General features: G+C 39.6%; 1 protein-coding gene across 2 annotated transcripts in view; it reads right to left on the bottom strand.

The window, feature by feature from the left end:
* CRISPLD1 (cysteine rich secretory protein LCCL domain containing 1) overlaps window positions 1-14,344 on the bottom strand; it is a 34,830-nt gene extending 20,486 nt beyond the window's left edge. The window contains exons 1-2 of one of the 2 annotated variants that reach the window (XM_015855807.3): window positions 14,134-14,344; window positions 13,003-13,197 (exon numbers count right to left, since the gene is read on the bottom strand). In XM_015855807.3, coding sequence (XP_015711293.2) covers window positions 13,003-13,011 — 9 coding nt within the window. In that variant the 5' untranslated portion in view covers window positions 13,012-13,197; window positions 14,134-14,344. Of the gene's footprint in view, window positions 1-12,874; window positions 13,198-14,133 lie in introns of both variants that reach the window. The other variant, XM_032442766.2, reaches the window with a different exon arrangement.
* Between the last annotated feature and the right edge of the window lie 3,866 nt (window positions 14,345-18,210).

The raw sequence follows: 18,210 nt of genomic DNA on the forward strand, positions 1-18,210 counted from the left end.
TTGTAGCAGAGAACTTGCTCTAACAAATGGTTTTATTGTGGTCTTTATTTCCATAGAGACTACAATAGATAAAAACAGGAGGCATTACTTTCAGAGTGACCTACATAGATCTTATTTTCTTACCTCTTTCTTGTATTATATATAGGTATTGAATCTTTCTTAATTCTAGCTTTTATGGAAAACTATTGGTATTGAACAAATTAACTGATCACAGTGCTGCAGATCTAAACTTTATCAACTCTACTAAGTCATATATGTTGTCCATGGCTTTTACAAGACATGTACCAGTTTTCCCAGTTCATGGACCTAACCTCAACTAGAGAGATACTGATCTCCTACATTCCATGCTGTGCCTGATAGCAGATGGCTAGAAGACTCCATACCCACTTATTCCTGAAAACTGCAAGTACAACCAACTTCAGACAGGTAGGTTCTCATGAAGATAAAGGATAATGTTCTTCCCTCATTCTGCCTTCCATCATGGACAGGAACTTACTGCCTACTGGTCTGGTTCCACGCGATGGACAGATTCATGAGTCCAGCTCTACAAAAATCTCTAGAGATTTGTGTTTCATTGAATGAACAGAAATATTTGGCATAGGTTTTAGCAGTAACTGATCATAATTTTAGAGATGCTCACTGTGCTTCAGTTGCTGACATAAAAACTGCGAAATTCAGAAATACAAAAAGAAAAAAAACAAAACAGGCATAGGTAATACCTAATTTGCTGCTACTCAAGATCAGCATCCTGCAAGGCTGACTCCCTCAAGCGTTCTTTTTCGTACTTAGTCAAGATACTACCTCTTAGCTTTCAACCTTGCCAAATTTACTTTTCCGATAACCCCTTGGGACATACAGTCATAACCAAGTTCACAAGCAATCTGCCTCCTTATGACAAGCAAACATTTCTTCTAATAAAATATGCACATTCAAAACAGGAGATCTCAAATGCTGGAAATAAGTTTCTTGGCCATTCAAGAGAACATACATTTCTCTGTAGAATGTTACCAGCATAAGGACTTCCTTTTTACTCTTGTATCCTCATATGTAACAGAACGTCCATAAACTTTTCATGCATCACTGCTATGAAGCATGTTCCTTCATATACAAATCCCTTAGCTGAAGGTTTAATGATGCTCCAGACTTCATTATTCTGAATAGTTTACCATTGACAAAATGGCATTGTTAGATGATTATGCCATCCAAACAAATATGCTTAAACTGCTATCCCCATACTTGCATGTGAGCAAGTTGTATTGGCACAGGTATTGGCTGAACTACCAGACTCTGCAAGCAGTAAGAGGAGAAAACATTCAGCTTGACATACTTCAACCTTATAGTCTCAAATGGGTTGTTTATTTTACTGTCTTCTTCTTTCAGATTTGGAAAATAATTTGCATAGCATCCAAGTACCATGATTATTTACAACATTTCTTCATTACCCACACTTATGTACTAAAACATTGCCATACATGAAGGAAACAATGCCAATTTTTTGAGGCTTCAACACTATTGTATATTCCATTACAAAAGTCAGATCAAATTAGGATTTCTCAATGGCAGGATTTTCATTAATATCTGGAAATTGATTTTGAAATGAAACTCCTGATCATCCCCACTTAGTGTACATCACTGAGCATGCTTGGGGTACAAACCAGATTCGTTCCAGACAAAATGCCAGGAGTTGTGTTCTAAGAGCACATCTACCAATTTTTTTGCTCTAAAAACAATATTTGCTGACACAAGCATTGCCCATCTCAATATTTTGCTAAAATTGTGTGCTAATAACAATTATAAGGCTTTGTAAACCTTATGCTGGAGTAACTGAGGCTAGCACCAGGCTGGTTGATTAAACTAAATAGTGAGAGCAGTTACTAATTCCAGTTTCCAATTTTTCCCCTCAAGAAAGTTTTATAGGCTTTGCAGGAGGGACGTCACATACAATGAAAATCCTTTTTTACATATCCCTAGATTACAACAAATCACATAAAAATAAACCAAAACTAGCACCAGATTAACTTCACAAACTGAACTACAAATTGTGGTATTTAACCTCTGTGAATATGGGGTTCAAGTTGTATGTATATTGAAGCCAATGCTCTGCGTATTGAAAAGCTGTTTCGGAGAGAATACTGTAGCTTACAGTACAATTCAGCAGCAGCCAAACCAATCACATGGGGTAGGATTAACCTTCCTGGAAATTAAATAGGCTCAAAGTAGATACAGGCATCTGAGCTAATCATCTAAATTACCTTTGTAGTTACATAGACAAATTAGCATCAACAGAAGGAGATAATTTTAGCTACCTATTTTCAACTGAGAGAAACTGTGTTCTGGAAATTCTCATTTCTCTCCACTAATTATAAAAGAGATTGGCTCAAATGAAGACACCTACACCAGACAACAAAAGCTTGGTGAGATGAATCTCACTATTTACATTATATGAGTGTTAAATCAAGAGGAAATTCTCTACCAAAGGCAGACCAGAATAAGTAAGTCCACCAATTACAGCAACAGGTGTTGCATCAGAACTGAGAAGCCCAATAGTTCAAAAACACTGTGATAACATTTTAATTGGAGAGATTTTCATATGTGAGGAAATAAAGAAAAAAATTGTATGGAAAGCAACTGTATGGAAAGAAAAAAAAATGAGCTAAAATTTAGGCTCAGTAAAGATGGAAAAGTAAGTACAGTGGGCACCACTGAAAGTAAACATTTACCATGGCATAGTATAAATACTTCATTGCTGTATATTTTCTAAATATAGGGACCAAGTAGTAAAGTAAATACCACGGTACAGTATGGGTATTTATTTACTGTATTCTTTAAGACTAATGATACTAAGAAGGGAAAAAAAAAAAAAAAAAAAAATTGAAGATGATACATTGATTAAGAAATACCATGAGCAAATAAGCCAGAAATACATTTCAGAACCAGAAATCAGCTACATGGTATCAGCATAGCATGGCAGATACAGCTGAAAACAACTTCAAGAAATGGGTCTCGACTACACTTTAGCCTCTTTTACTGATACTAATCAAAGCGTTGTTCACTTTTTAACAATTAAGACTAATAATGGTTAAGTTCTGAATAATATTTATTGTCTTTTTATGACTGTAGGAGTGAAGAGTATTTTCTTGGTTGGCAACCTAAACCTCCTGCCCTACAATGGTTGCTGATGGTTGTTGGGTTTTTTTGTTTGTTTGTTTTTATTGTTGTTGTAGTGGTTTTATTTGTTGTTGTTTTATAACAGAAAAAACAACAACAACCAAGAAATGACTCATTCCTGTAATAACCTTTATTTATTTCCCAGATTAAAGAAACTCAGCTGTTTCTCTCATCCAGTCCTCCTCATAAATCACACGTTCTGTGTTTATAATCAATCCCATTAATCTATTTCATTCACTATGAAATGGCTAGACAGTTCCTAAAGTACGGCCAAAGCAGGACAATGCATTTCAAACAAGGTCTCACCAGTTTCACACAAAAAGGTCACTTCCTTTCACATACTGATGAGTCATTATTTTCTAACTCAGTGTAACTTATGGACTGGGTAGTGTTACTCCTACTTATTATTTACTCCCCGTGTTCCACCTACTTGATACCTACTTACACTACATCTTACAGTTAAATTTACTTTATTTCATCACATTAATTGCAGGAAATTTCCTCCACTTGCCAAGTTCTGATAATTTTTAAACAATCCTAAAACAGTCCCAATCTATGTTACTGTATTCTCCAATTTCTAAGTGCATTCCTTGCTCATCTAAGTCATAACCTAATGCTTAACTGAAAAGGGACTTGCTCTGACAGCATCAACATTTTTGACCCTCTGCCTGTTTACCATCCAGCTTCTATCACCTTTAACATGTGTTGGGTGGAGAATGTTAAAACCTTTCAAGAGTCAAAAATGAAACACCTACTACTTCTACCAGTACACTACAATAGTTAACTACTAGGTCAAAAAAGTAAAAGAGATTGAATTGATACAATCTCTTCTTGAGAGATAGTGGCAGTTTTCCTTGCCTTCACTTTCACTTATGGCGAGGTAAGGCATTTTCACCCATACCTAGCCTTCTGAGGGAGGTCCATAAAAACTAATTATAATTAGCACCTCTGAAAACTCACTTACTAGCATGCAACTGAGACAGTTACCTTCAGTCATTTGAGTCCAAAAATATCAAATTCTGTGCTAGCCTGAGGTCATTTGCATAGCGTATAGCAGAGTGAACACAAAACCCCAAGAGTACTGAAGCACCAGACCACTGTCTTTGAAAATACAAAAATAACCATTCTAACAAGTACTAATATACTCCTTATACACAGAGAAAGCACAGGTAAAATCATTACACTTTCTAGTAGCAGGAAAATTAGGCATCCATTTTCTGCTGGAGGAAGAGAGCTTGTCTAAAGGTAAGAAACCTTACATGCTACCACATGGTAGACTAGAGTTTATAGAGCATTAAACTGGGCAGAGATCCCTGAATAGACCTTGAGGTTTCAGCTACTCTTTTGGAAGAGAGTGAAAAGCAGGAAAACTGTGGCTTTTGCCTGGAAACAGGAAAGCAAGATGAGGCCAAAAATATTGTTCCCAAACACTGAATAAATTGCACCAATATTTAGAAGTATCTCTCTATTACAGTTTCATGTGTTTGAGCTTATGTGTTCAAAAAGTAAAAACCAGGAATAGGAATGAGTAGACATGACTAATCACATTTAATTCTGTGTGTACTCTAAGAGTGTTAAAAACACCCTTGCTGGAATAGTCAGGTTTCCAAGGTGTTCTGAAACAGTACATTTATTTTGCTACTTTTTAAAAGTAGTGCATAAAGACTTTTTATTAGAAGATGACTAAAAAATCATCTATTTGCTTCTATATTCTGACATGAATGGAAGAGAAACAACAGTGATCACAGATGCGCAAACTGATCTTGATTTCTGCATTTTGTGTATTGCTGAAGTATGAATTGCACATTCATTACAAATAGTATTCATAAATATGCATAGCTAATTATAAACTGACCACAGCACAACTCCTTACCTCAAATCCTAGTAGTACTCATTACTACCATAAACCAGCTGTAACTGATTGCTTTCATGCAGCAGTTTAACAGATGCTACAGAATTTCCTGGACTTTGAACAGGAATTAGCCACAGTATCTCACATACGTGTCACAATGAATGTTCACTTTTAAAAGGTGACCACCGCAATTTGATATTTGTACAGCAGAAGTGAACTGAACTTACTGTAAGAGATCCCAGTGATCATATGTGACATGGCCCTACTGACAGAAATGTTTAAATAAAATTTTAATGAAGGGAATTGGAAAATATGTCTTAAAGAGTACTTGACCAGTCAGGCAGCCAACAAGGCACTGAGAACCTATACACTGCAATATGTAGGAGGTATGATTCTTTCTTGAAACTTCCTTGAAACACTGACAAAATTCTGGTTTAATACAATCTTCCTTCATAATAAAGTAAAATTTGTCCAGACACAAGATAGTCTTCTTAATGAATTATGCTTTTTTGACTATTATAATCACTCTACTTCACGCCAAATCTAAGGTTGAAGGGTATTTTTATAGAAAACAGGCTGAAGACATATCTAGCTTTTCAATGATTTCAAATTAAAAAAATGTTAGAGGGTGTCATAAAGATGAAAGACTACATGGAGTTTCTTCCACAAATATCACTGATTCTTACTGTGTTTAGTCTATTCTATGTTTAAGCTCTGATTCCATTACTGCTGATAAATACGTTTTTTGTTTTTCTTTTTTCTGTTTGGGAGGATAGTGAAGGAGTTCTCTGACAGCAAAATAAAGGATGAACAATATCTGTTCTATGTTGCTAATTATTTTCATTATGGGAAGGCTCACAGTAAGCCATTCTGCTTCTTTCCACTTTCAGTTTCTTTACTTGGAGTTGCTTAGTTGTTGTTGGCATTCTATCAATAAAAGTCATAACATGGACTTATCCACTTGCTTTCTTGGCCACTTCACATTGCACAATCCTTTGCTAAAACAGCCAGAGAGAATATGAGGGTAAGTCGTCACTGAGCTCTTTGATGCAGTGTCAGTAAGCAATGAGAAGAGGCAAAATAGCTGAAGCAATTCCACCAGCTTTTGAAGTGGAGCAGGAAAGTGGAAAACCAGAGAGAAAGCAGACAGGTTCACTCTGAAAAAGGCTGCTCTCTTTTTGGCAACTATACTGCTCTCTGTCCATCTAAGGGATTTCACAAACCAAGGTTTTCCGCTTGAAGGGAACAGGAATGGTATTTAACTAAGCTACCCAGACTTTCTGCAAAATGGACAAGACAATCTAAATAGAGACATGTAAGAGTTTTATCAGTAGAGTCTAGGAATTTCAACATAAGACTGTCATTCGGCGCATATACTGCAAGGTCTCTAAGTTTCCTAGTGCTGTTTCAGTTCTCCCCACAATGAAGCACTGAGATTGACTCCTGAGCAGATTTCAGTTCTGTAGGTGATAGGCTGAAAATCCCAGCTAAAAACTGACAGATGTGTGCAGAAACCTGCTAGATCCAGGCATACACAGATCATTATATGAAGTACTATAAAAATGCTGAAATTACTTCAATCTCTATTAGAATAGGGATTGAAATCAGCCATTGTGATGACATGAAGAACATTCTACTATCCATGCAAGAGCTCTGTGGGTTCATCTGATCCAAAGTCTAATCATCTGTATTTAAAAATGGTAGGAATTGGCTTGAGGAAAATGAAGAAAAATCCAAATTACTTATAGTCCTCTTTTTCTCCTTCTGAAGTCTTCACGAAGTTAGTGAAATCAATTTGCAAGTTCTCAAGACCCCCAGAATGGGGACTGGTGGAAGCAGATACTCATCCAGAAGGCAGTTTTGAAACGAAAGATACTGCATCAGCACTTGAAACACAACTCTATCATAGTGTTCAGAAAGATAAGACCTATTGAGGAAACGCAACAAACTAAGTATATTTCTGGTTTTCCCCTGTGCAAAATATGGATGCAGTATCACTGTCAGATGCACATACATGATTGACCCCAGGAATTATGAAGCCATACCAAACTAATATGCTAATCTGAACTTTTGAAAAAAGTACTCCTACAAGTTTTACTTCCTTCACAAGGCTTGCAGGGAATAAATAAATAAATAACAATAAAAATATGAGAAGCAAAGCAGGGGCTTTGTGATGAACCCTAACAAGTAATGACAGAATGTGAACAAGAGAAGACTAAAAATAACTAAATAAGAAAAGACTTCCTTGTGTAGAAAACACTCACATTCCTAACTATTTTAATTGCAAACTGCAGTGTGTGGCAAGGTGTCAAAAAACATCAGGTTGAAACACTTCACTGTCTATCAAATAAAAAACTGAAAATTCTACTCATGGTAGGTCCCAGTTGCAGGGTGTAGCTGTCCAGAGTCTAAAGGAACTAACAGCATCCCTTTTCCATCTTAAAATGGCTATTTCTAAAGTGCTGATCTCAGCTTTCTTGGATATGTTCAACTGTATTAAGCTTCAAAGCTGACACTAATAAAAATAGTATTTTTAGATAATTTCAGTTTATTGTGAGACACACTCAATACACCAAAGATACTTGAATAGGATTAGATGATAGAGAAGACATAGGATTATGATAACCAAAATATGTTTTTTCTAGTTTAAATAACATTTTTCAATTTAGTAATAATTTATTAACAACACAAAAAAAAGCCTGTTCAACTAATTAAAGGTAGAATAAGGCTCTTCATGACAATCCAGTTTCAGAGGACAAACCAGTATACTGATTTCCTGACTGGCTAACAGTCTCTTGTAAAATACTGGTGACAGGAGAGTGCAGAAGTCTGTCTAAAGTCAATTTACCGAATAAGGCAAGAAAAAAAATGTGTTGCCTTATATATTCCAAGGCTACTGCATACACTGGCAAGTGTATGAGAAATCATGGCATTTTCCATTTTTGTCTTAAACAGCAAGTCTGTGCCAAGGGATGCTGGGCAGTAACAGACAGCAAAGCACAGACCAGTCTCAGAGCAGAAAAGCCTCATTAGGACACTACTCTGGTCAGACACCCGACTGCCATCAGAAGTTTGCTTCAGATCCATGTAGTACTACAGACATCTTTTCCACAGTTACCCCAAGTGACTGATGAGAAGGCCACACTGGGTCAATGGCTCAGGATAGGAAATACTGAAAGCATCATCTAATTTCAGCTCGGGTGCCTTGGAACATTAGCAGGAAAACGTCAACTCTCACTATTCCCTTAGCAGTGCTGTTATTCCTTCCACACATCATGAAGAAAAGAGGTCTTTACTCCTTTCTGCATTAGGAAGCACTTCCTTACTGTACACAAAAGTATGAACATCCATACAGTATGGACTCACTATATGTCTTCATATCAAGCTGTTCATCATTACCTCAAAAAAGACTTTTTCCTACTATCAAGCTTCAGTGTTGACAATTCAAAAGGTCTCAGTGCTGAAGGAAGAGCTCTAGGAAAGAATGATCTAACATGCAGTCATAAGATCATCTGTGGCCACTGCAGGGGAGGTAACTGAATGTGTCGGGCTGCTGCACCATACAGAGGAGCTCAGGCCGTTCCGCATGCCAGAAACTTTCTATACAGAGAAAGAGACAGAAGGTGCACCTACACCAGAATTAAGCAGGAAAAAAAAAAAAAAAAAAAAAAAAAAAAAAAAAAAAAAAAAAGGAAATTGCTAATTTTAACAATAGAAAAGCTATAATGAAATAGATGAGCTAAAGAAATAAAGATCCAGCTTAAAGGAAAAACATAACCATAGTTAACAGCTCATGTAGCATACAATTATGTAGAGATCTCTGCAACTTTTTCATCACAAAGATACCTATGGAGTCCAGCATTTAGCTTCATAGGAAAAGTTCCTTCTGGAACTACTCGGAGAAAAATAAAACAAAAATGACAACTTAAAAAGTCCCTAAGCTGCTGTTTGCACAAAGCTGGGAGTTTTCATTGCAGTAGTTTCTGTTTCCATGCTCTACTCTTATCCTTTTACTCTAGGAATCCCCCTACTACTCACCAGCAGAGCCAATTACTTGGGAAGATGAACTTTTCTTCTGGTTAGTTCAGCCAGACAGTCATGAGAATGTTCCGTTTATTACGCATAGCCACTAAACTTTGCTGCAGTTAGTAACTTTAGGTCACTGAACTGTGATTATCTCATGCCCTTTTTCTTTTACAGAGCAAAAGGGTAAAGTTTACAGCTGTACAGAAAACCAGTAATTCAGCCCTTCTTCTTTCTTAATGAAATCTAGATCTTACATGCTGAAGTCCATCCCCAAATACAAGTGAAGTCAAGGGCATGCCAAAGCGCTACAGAAGTCTGTACTAGAATAGCACCATACACATACTACTTTGTACCACTACATGTGTTTGTCACCAGGGCTAAATCAAAACTGCAATGTGCTGCATGTCACGGTTTATTCTTTTCAGTCTTCATGCTGTATCAGCTACCTGCTGAATACAGAGAGATGTTTCTGATTCTTTAATTAGTTAAACCAATCCCATCATCAACTCGGATATGTAACAGTGGAAGAAGCAGTACAGAGGCATTTTCAGTTAGAGCTGCATGTTAGTTGAAAAAAAAAAGAATTGTATAATGAGAGAAGATAGCCTCCACACTCTTTTTTACCAACTCCAAGCACACTTGAAGATTTTAAGCTCTATAACAGACTCATAGAGAAACAGGCATACGACTGACACTCTTGAACCTACATCACCTCCTCTCAGACTCTGTACACTGTTGAAACTTCATTTTCACCAGTAGAGCCAGCTCTGTTTTCAAAGAAGGACTGTACTAGTACAAAGGGCTGCTCATACTGACATGGCTGTGCCCATACCAGGAAGGTTTTTGCCAGAAGTTCTACACTAATAAAGCACTCCAAAAGTAGACAAAAATATTTCAGCTGTACTTCTCTAGCTCCCTAAATATCTGGAAAACAATTAGAAAGATCTTTGAACTTGCCTTTGTAAGGCCTCACATATCTTAATCATATTGCAAAGAAATTTTTTAAATTATTTTTCTAAGATCCTCAACAACATCCATCCTTTATTTAAATAAAAATAAAATATATATAATAATAATAATAATAATTTAAAAAAAAGTAGAATTAGAGAATCACATGGTTGGAAAGGACCTACAAGATCATCTAGTCCAACCGTCCTCCCATTACCACTGCTACCACAAGCCACTAAAATCATATCTCATAGCTCCTCATCCAGATGCCTCTTTTAACACTGCCAGGGATGGTGAGTCCACCACCTCCCTGGGCAGCCAATCCAGTGCTTGACCACTCTGAGAGAAAAAGTTTTTCTTATATCTAATCTAAACCTCCTCTGGTAGTGTACTTGTGGCCATTTCCTTGGGTCTTGTTGTTGCCTGCCCACACCCCTCCACTTCACAGCCTCCCTTCAGGAAATTGTAAAGTGCAATCAGGTCTCCCCCGAGCCTCCTCTTCTCCAGACTGAACAATCCCAGCTCCCTCAGCCACTCCTTATAAGTCTTGTGCTCCAGAACCCAGTTTTGTTGCCCTTCTCTGGACACATTCCAGGGCCTCAAAGTAGCCAAATACAGTTATAAATACATCTGTACTTGGCTCTTTCAACTTTCTGTGATTCACAGAACTTACCCAGAGATCACAAAACCTTGTGAAACCAGATCTAAGAGTGCTTATCTCTTTGTCCGGAAAGGCTGCATTGGTACATACCTTAGTTTGTGTCTAGAATAGTAAAGTGTCTATTAAGTTGTAACAACATCTATCTGCCTACATTCAATTGAGGACAACAGAACAACACTAATAATTGCACACCTACAACATCCATCAGAAGTTATGACAGAATGGACTTTGCCTCTGCAGTTTACCTCTTGTATATATGCTCTGTAATAATGACTTTTTCCAAGATTTTGTTTGGTTTTTTTCTTGTCCACTTAAATGACAAAACAAGCTTCCTTGTTGAACTACCATGTTTACTGCTACTTCACAGCTCAATCTGGGGTTACACATCTCATTTGCAGTTCTGTACTCAATTTTTTGAGCTATTAAGCAACAGAACAACCTGTATGACATCTTATGTAGAAAAGAAGACAATCACTCAGTCACAAACTGTACCACGAAATATGTCTTACAGCATTCACAAATTCATTCACTACCTTTTTCTTCTCAAGCAGTAGATCCATTCTTTCCTATACCATCCTCTTGGCTCACCGCTTTTGTTTCTGGTTGCTTCCTCCAGCTACAACCTCCCTCCCAAACAATCCCAGGCCCAGACTTTCCAAGTAGCCTCTTAGCAGTCCCTAAACATCCTCCTCTAAACTCTGATTTCCCACTTTTTCTCCACCCTGAGACCCAGCTCTTCTCCTAAATACTCTTTCCCTCTGTGCTACCAACTCCTCAATATCTCCCCAGCCAAACTCAGCCTACTTCCAGGCCCTTCTCATAGTTTCCTGTCTCTGAACACATCTCCTGTCCTTTGTTCAACCAATTACCGACCTTCTACCTTCTCTAATTTAATAGTCTCGTCTAGTGTCATTTTACAGAAAGAAGTCTGGAAAGCTTTCTCCCAGAAGAAAAACATAACACACATTGAAAAGCTAGAAAAAAAAAGGCCACAATAAAGTTTAAGGATATATGTAGACAATTGTAACTGAAAGGATTAAAGAGGTTTAAGATACTATCCTCTGTTTGTTTGGAGACAGAATGTAGTAACTAATTCTTTGAATGCTTTTAGCCTAATATAATAAAATTCATATAGTATCTTCAAGTTAAACTACCTTTATTGATGACTTAAGCAAACATGTTTTCTCTATGACACATACATTCTCAGTTCAATCACATTTCTAAGCTAAGATAGACATCAATCCAAGTTGGGAAAGATATTTAAGTCCTGAGATGTGCTAACATGATCCTCTGTCATAAACTCACAATGAAAAGTGGTACACTTGGTGTAATGTTTGGTTTTAACAACTCAGCCTATAGTAACACTTCCTCTGATGAAGGGTCAGATAAATAGTATACACTGTAGATACAGGAATAAGATTTGGTCATTTCTGCAAGAAAAAGACTATAGAACATACATATAGACTATAGACTATGTGTCCATTCTTGTCAAAAGCTCTAATAACCTACTTTGAGCTAACTGACAAGGAGAGAAATAGATAGTGTTGAACAACAGAATGAAATTGAAGTTCAAAACCATGGGAGATTTACATCTACAAACAAAAATATACAGACTTGTATATTTTGTTTATATGTGTACTGTATATTTTGTATATTGTGTATATTTGTATATCTGTGACTGTCAACTTTACAGAAGACAGATTAAAATACAGTAATTATGTATTACATTATTAATCTGTTGAACATGGAAACATACAGAACTCCAGCACATGTCAATTCAAAACAGAAGACTTTACAGGAACCTCTTTTTGCTCAGTAATTGCAGTCAACCTAGAAGCATGGGAGAGAATCCATGTTATTTTGAAGCTTCATAGTTCAGCGCTGTTCTCAGATGGTAACTTCATAGGCCACAATCAGCTATATTGAGTAATGCAATTTTGGAATCTTATCTGAAGGAGCTGCCTCTTATATTCAGGAGAGGTATGAGAGATTAAACATATTAAAATCAATAAAATACAACAAGATCCATATACAAGCATTTTTATCTCAAAGTTCATTCCTGTACAAAGTAAAAATAATAATTTTAAAAAATAGACAAAAACAAGCACTCTTTAGAAGAAATCAGGCAAACTATGACTGAAAGTATGCTGTATTATAAAGTGACAATAACCACTCTAAAGAACATTTCTTTCTGCATGTGGCCATCAGTTTTTCCTTACCATATATTCCATATTGGAAGCTGGTGGATACACCTGACCCCGTAATTTATTATGAAGATCCAAGATACTTTGCATATCACTGTCTGTGATAGCCCTTTTCCCTCTCTGCTTGGCGATCCACCACTCACCATCTTCATCCATGTATTTTTCCAAAAGTTCCTCTAAGAGCGTGGCATTGGGAAGAACCATTGCAGAAACTGCTTGAGCTATGAATAGCAAGGTAGTTATTCTGAGCCATTCCTGCACTACATACTTCATGATGAACGATCTCAGAATGCTCAGGGGTTAGCTCCAAGACAAAGTCTTTTTTCCAGGTCTGTTGGCTGCAAACGCATAAGAGAGAGTAAAGTAATTTGGAGGTTGAAGCACTGGTCTGCATGAATTCATTAAGCAAAAAAAGTCAAACTGTAGTGTGTACAGAGTCGGCCACTGTTGATTTAGAGGGAGAAGCCAGAATGCTGTGTGTTATTTACACTAATAAATACAAGCAGCTGTTTGGAAAGATTGCTTATCTTCAACATTATGAACTTCAGTTGCTCAATTGCTTTTGGATAGCACGCTGGCATGCACATTTCAGTGTCTCCATACAAGAAAGTATACAAGCATGCTCTCTGCAGCTACTTAACAGAAGCCAGACATCAATGAAGATTAGTTGTAGATAAGGCTCCTAGTACTGGAATTTATAAACAAAACCTCCCACAAAAAAAGAAAAAGAAAAAAAAAAAGAAGAAAAAAAAAAAGCACTCAATTTCCAGATGTGAAATAAGAAACACAGTGGAGTTGATATAAAATATCCCCTCTTGATGCATTTCGAAACATGACTGCGATTAAAGCTTTTATTTTATCACTTCTATATACCTAATAGAACTAAAAGTACTCATCTCTAGCAAGAAAATGGGAGCTGGGGGTCATCCCACTCATCGAACAACAACAAAAAAGAAAGTACGGACAACACTTGAAAAAGTGCTACTGCATCAAGAACGCAACATGCCAACACCGCCTGTTACGTGACTGAGGATGCGAGGAGCAAAGACACGGTGCCTCCCTCCCTCCGGGGATTAAAAAAGCGTGAATCCTGCCACTGCCCGAGCCGGACCCGCCGCTGGGAGCACAACAAAAAGAGGCGGAGGAGCAGCGCGGAGCTCCCCCGGCGCTGAGCGGCCGCCACGGAGCAGCGTCCCGGCCCTGCCCTGCGGCCCGCGGGGAGCGGCCCCCCTCCCGGATGGTGCCTCCGCCCCCGGGCTGGATGCTGCCCTTACCCTCCGGCGGCGGCTGCCTCCTCTCTCCGCAGCCAGCTTCGCTCCGCCGCCCACCGACTCGCCAGGCCCGCGCCGGGCTCGGGGGACTGGTGAGGGGACCCGGAGACGGCCTCGCCCCAGCAGTAGTTGCTGGGTTGCGAACAAGTCGTGCCGGCGAGGGGGTCTGTCGCCGAGCTCGCTACCGCCCCTGGGAGCTCCACGCTTCTTCTTCCCGACTCCCGCCTCGCCGGGCATTTATCGCGGACGGCGGTGACGTGAGGCGGCCACCCCTCCCGGCACCCCGCGGGGCGGGCCGCGATCCGGACTCCGGGCTCCGAGCCCCGCGGCCGCCCCCCGCTCCCCGCACCGCCCGTCCTCACCTGGACGGCCTCGAGTTGTGCCGCCCGCCAGAAGATGGCCTTGCTCCTGCCAAAGTTGCGGCCCAGAAAAGGTCGAGAGGGGGCCCCGCTCCCCTGCCACCTCCATCCGTGGGCAGCTGAGAGGATGCTGAGCGGATGATTGGCTTCAGCAAAACCAAAATGCTGGGTGTTCGGCTCCCAAAAGCCCAGACTGTATAAAGAGGTATCAGGGCAGGAATTTTGAATTGTGGATTCAGACCAGCTGCATGAGGCTTTGCTTCACAAAGTAGAATGGAAAAGCTTATAACAACTACATTTTCCAGCAAAACGAGATATCAGAGCTCCTATAGCTTGGTTATTATTTTTTATCCAAACCACTAGAGACAATGTTTCACTTATTAAGTATAATTTGGTGCCCTGAGCTAACAGTGGGATTGACCAGCTTCCAGTCTTCACAGGACTGCTGTACCAGCTTGCAAAGGTTTTCTGTATTTTCGTTTTCAGCTATTGAGAGGCTGAGGTTAAAATTCATCAGAATCCAGCTGGCTTCAGACTGGCTTCTAAACGCTTCCAAATTTCTTAGGCCCAAGAGAAACAATGATGTGCAAGGAACACACTGCTTCTTACTGTACCCTCTCTTCCTCACTTTTAGTTAGAATTTCCTTAAAAACTTTGAATGCAACCAGTTTTACAAGCTTCCATGGGTACTCTTCTACTTATGTACTACAATATGTAATATTATGATGATCTATAATGTTTGCTCTTTGATATTTTTTTTAGAGCTGAGATATGGACTTCTGCACCCAGGTATCAGAAATAAATCATTTTCCTAGCAATGCTGTCTCAGTTAAAATCTCATTGTGCATTGGATACATAAACTACATGTAAGATTTTTTCAAGATTTATGCCCCAAGATGCCTTAGCACTGCCAGCCAGTCAAGGGCTTGGATTGTCCCACTACTCTGCAGTGATGCAGCCTTACCTTGAACACTGTGTGCAGTTTTGTGTTCCACAGTATAAGAAGGCTATATAACTGTGAGAGAGCATCCAAATGAGGGCTACAGAGACGGTGAAGGGCCTAGAATGCAAGGTGTCAGGATGCATTTGTGAGGTCATTGGGTTTTGTTCAGCTGGTAAGATGAGACAGAGGGCCCACAGCTGCCTCACAAAGGGTCTCGTCTCTCTGGTGACAGCAAGAGGACTTCAGGGAAAAGAACTGAGCTGCATACAGAAAGGATCAGATGGGTATAGGAAAAGGTACGTCACAAGGAGGGTGATCTGGTACTAGAACAGGCTCTGCAGGGCAGTGGTCATGGCACTAAGCCTGCTAGAGTTCAAGGAGCACTTAGACAATGCTCTCAGACTTTGGACATGTTCTCAGATTTTGGGTGGTCCAGTGTGGAGCCAGGAGTTGGACTTGATGACCCTTGTGGGTCCCTTCCAACTTAGGATATGCCATAATTGTATTATTCTATAAACATCTATCATTATTTTTACAGAACAAGCATTACTAGTAGTCTGTTCATCCAAATGAGTATGAAGAAAGGGGAAGGAGACAAAAAATTAGAACTTGATAGAGTCTGCACATCAGATCTGGATTTTTTATTGTAGTCACATCCTATTCATCTCATCTGATATAGTTACAAAGATGTCCAGAAACAAGACTTGTGTTGGAAGAGACCTTAAAGATCATCTAATCTAAAGAAGCATGGCCAGCAGGTCAAGGAAAGTATTCCTGCCCCTCTACTATGTGATGCCTTACCTGCAGTACTGTGTCCAGATGTGGAGTCCTCAGTATGGGAAAGACTTGGAGCTGTTGGAGTATCCAAAGGAGGGCCACAAAAATTACCAAGGGGTAGGATACTTCTGCTGTGAGGACAGACTGAAAGAGCTGGGGCCATTGAGCTTGGAGAAGAAAAGACTCTGAGATGACCTGACAGCAGCTTTTTAATATCTAACAGGGAAATACAGGAAAGACTCTGTAGCAAGGTCTGGGGTGACAGAACAAGCAGAAATAGCTTCAAGGTCAAAGAGGGTAGATTTAGGTTGGATATAAGGAAAAAGTCTTACAGTTAGGATAGTAAGCCACTGGAAGAGGTTGCTTAGAGTTGTGGTTGATGCCCCATCCATGGACACTTTCAAGGAGAGGCTGGATCAAGCCCTGGCTAACCTGATTTATCTGTTCTTGTCCCTGTTCATTGCAGAGGAGTGGGACTAGATGACCTTTATAGATCCCTTCCAACTCTAAGGATTCTATGATCAAATTCCAACCCTCCTGCTGTGGGCAGGGTTGCTAACCACTAGATCGGATTGACCAGAACCCCATCCAACCTGGCCTTGAACACCTCCGGGGATGGAGCTTCCACAAGTTCTCTGGGCAACCTGTTCCAATGCCTCATCATCTGCTCAGTAAAGAATCTCTTCCTAACATCTACATCTCCCCTTCTTTATTTTAAAACTGTTCACCCCTGTTCTAGTACTATCAGATCATTGTAAAAGCCAGACTACATTTTGTACGTAAGCTTCTATTCAATACTGGATAGCCACAATGAGGTATCCCTGGAACATTCATTTCTCCAGGCTGATCAAGCCCAGGTCCCTCAACTTTTCATCACAGGAGATGATATGATCCAGTCCTCTGATCATCTTCTTGGCTGTCCGCTGCACCTGCAGGCCTGTGGCAAGCTTTTTATCCACCATAATTCCCAAATCCTTCCTTGAAGGACTGTTCTCAGTGAGTTCTTCTCTAAGTCTATATACATTTCTGGGATTGTCCCAACCCAAGTGAAACATCTTGCACTTAGACTTGTTGAATCTCATTTTTTCCACCTTGCCAAGAACCCTTTGGATGGCATCTCTTCCTTCAGTTGTTTTAACAACACCACACGGTTTAGTGTCATCAGCAAACTTACTGACAGTGCACTTAACCCTGCTCTCTAGGTTGTTGATAAAGATTTTGGAGAGCATTAGTCACAAGACAGACCCCTGGGGGACACCACTCATCATCAGCCTCCACTTAGATATATAGCCATTGACTCCCTGTCTGTGACTATCCATCCAATTCCTTTCCATCAAACAGTCCAGCTTTCAAATTCTTCTATCTCCAATTTAGAGATAAGAATGTGGTGTGAAACCACATCAGAAAGCCTTTCAGAAGTCCAGGTAAATAACATGATTCTTTTGTCTACTGATGCTGTCATTCCCTTGTAGAAAGCCACCTGATTGTTCAGGCATGATCTGCCCTTGGTGAAGTTGTGTTGGCTTTGTTGAATCACCTCCATGCTTTGCTTGTGTCTTAACATGTCTTCCAGGAGTATCTGTTCCGTGATCTTCCCAGGAACAGACATGAGGCTCAGTGGCCTATAACTCCCCAGGACTTCTTTTCCACCTTTCTTAAAAATAAGAGTGATGTTTCCGTTTCTTCCTGTTTCCAAGGACTTCACTCGGCAGCCACAACTTGGCAACTTCATCAGCCAGTTACTTCAGGAGCTTGGGATACATGTCAATGGACCCTATCGACTTGTACACATGTAGTCTTAACAGGTGGCCTCAGACTTGCTCTTTGCTTACAGTTGGAGGGATTTGCTCCCTCACCTTCCACCTAAAAGTTCAGGTACTTGAGAGACATGGGACTGACTGCCAGTGAAGTCTTAAGCAAAGAACTTGTTGAGTACCTCAGCCTTCTCCATGTATGGTTCCAGTTCTCCCTTCTTATTTATCAGACGGAGTACAGACTCCT

The sequence above is a fragment of the Coturnix japonica genome, chromosome 2 (genome assembly GCF_054131305.1).
Source record: "Coturnix japonica strain WE chromosome 2, WE-NBRP24, whole genome shotgun sequence".
In the NCBI taxonomy this organism is placed as follows: Eukaryota; Metazoa; Chordata; class Aves; order Galliformes; family Phasianidae; genus Coturnix; species Coturnix japonica.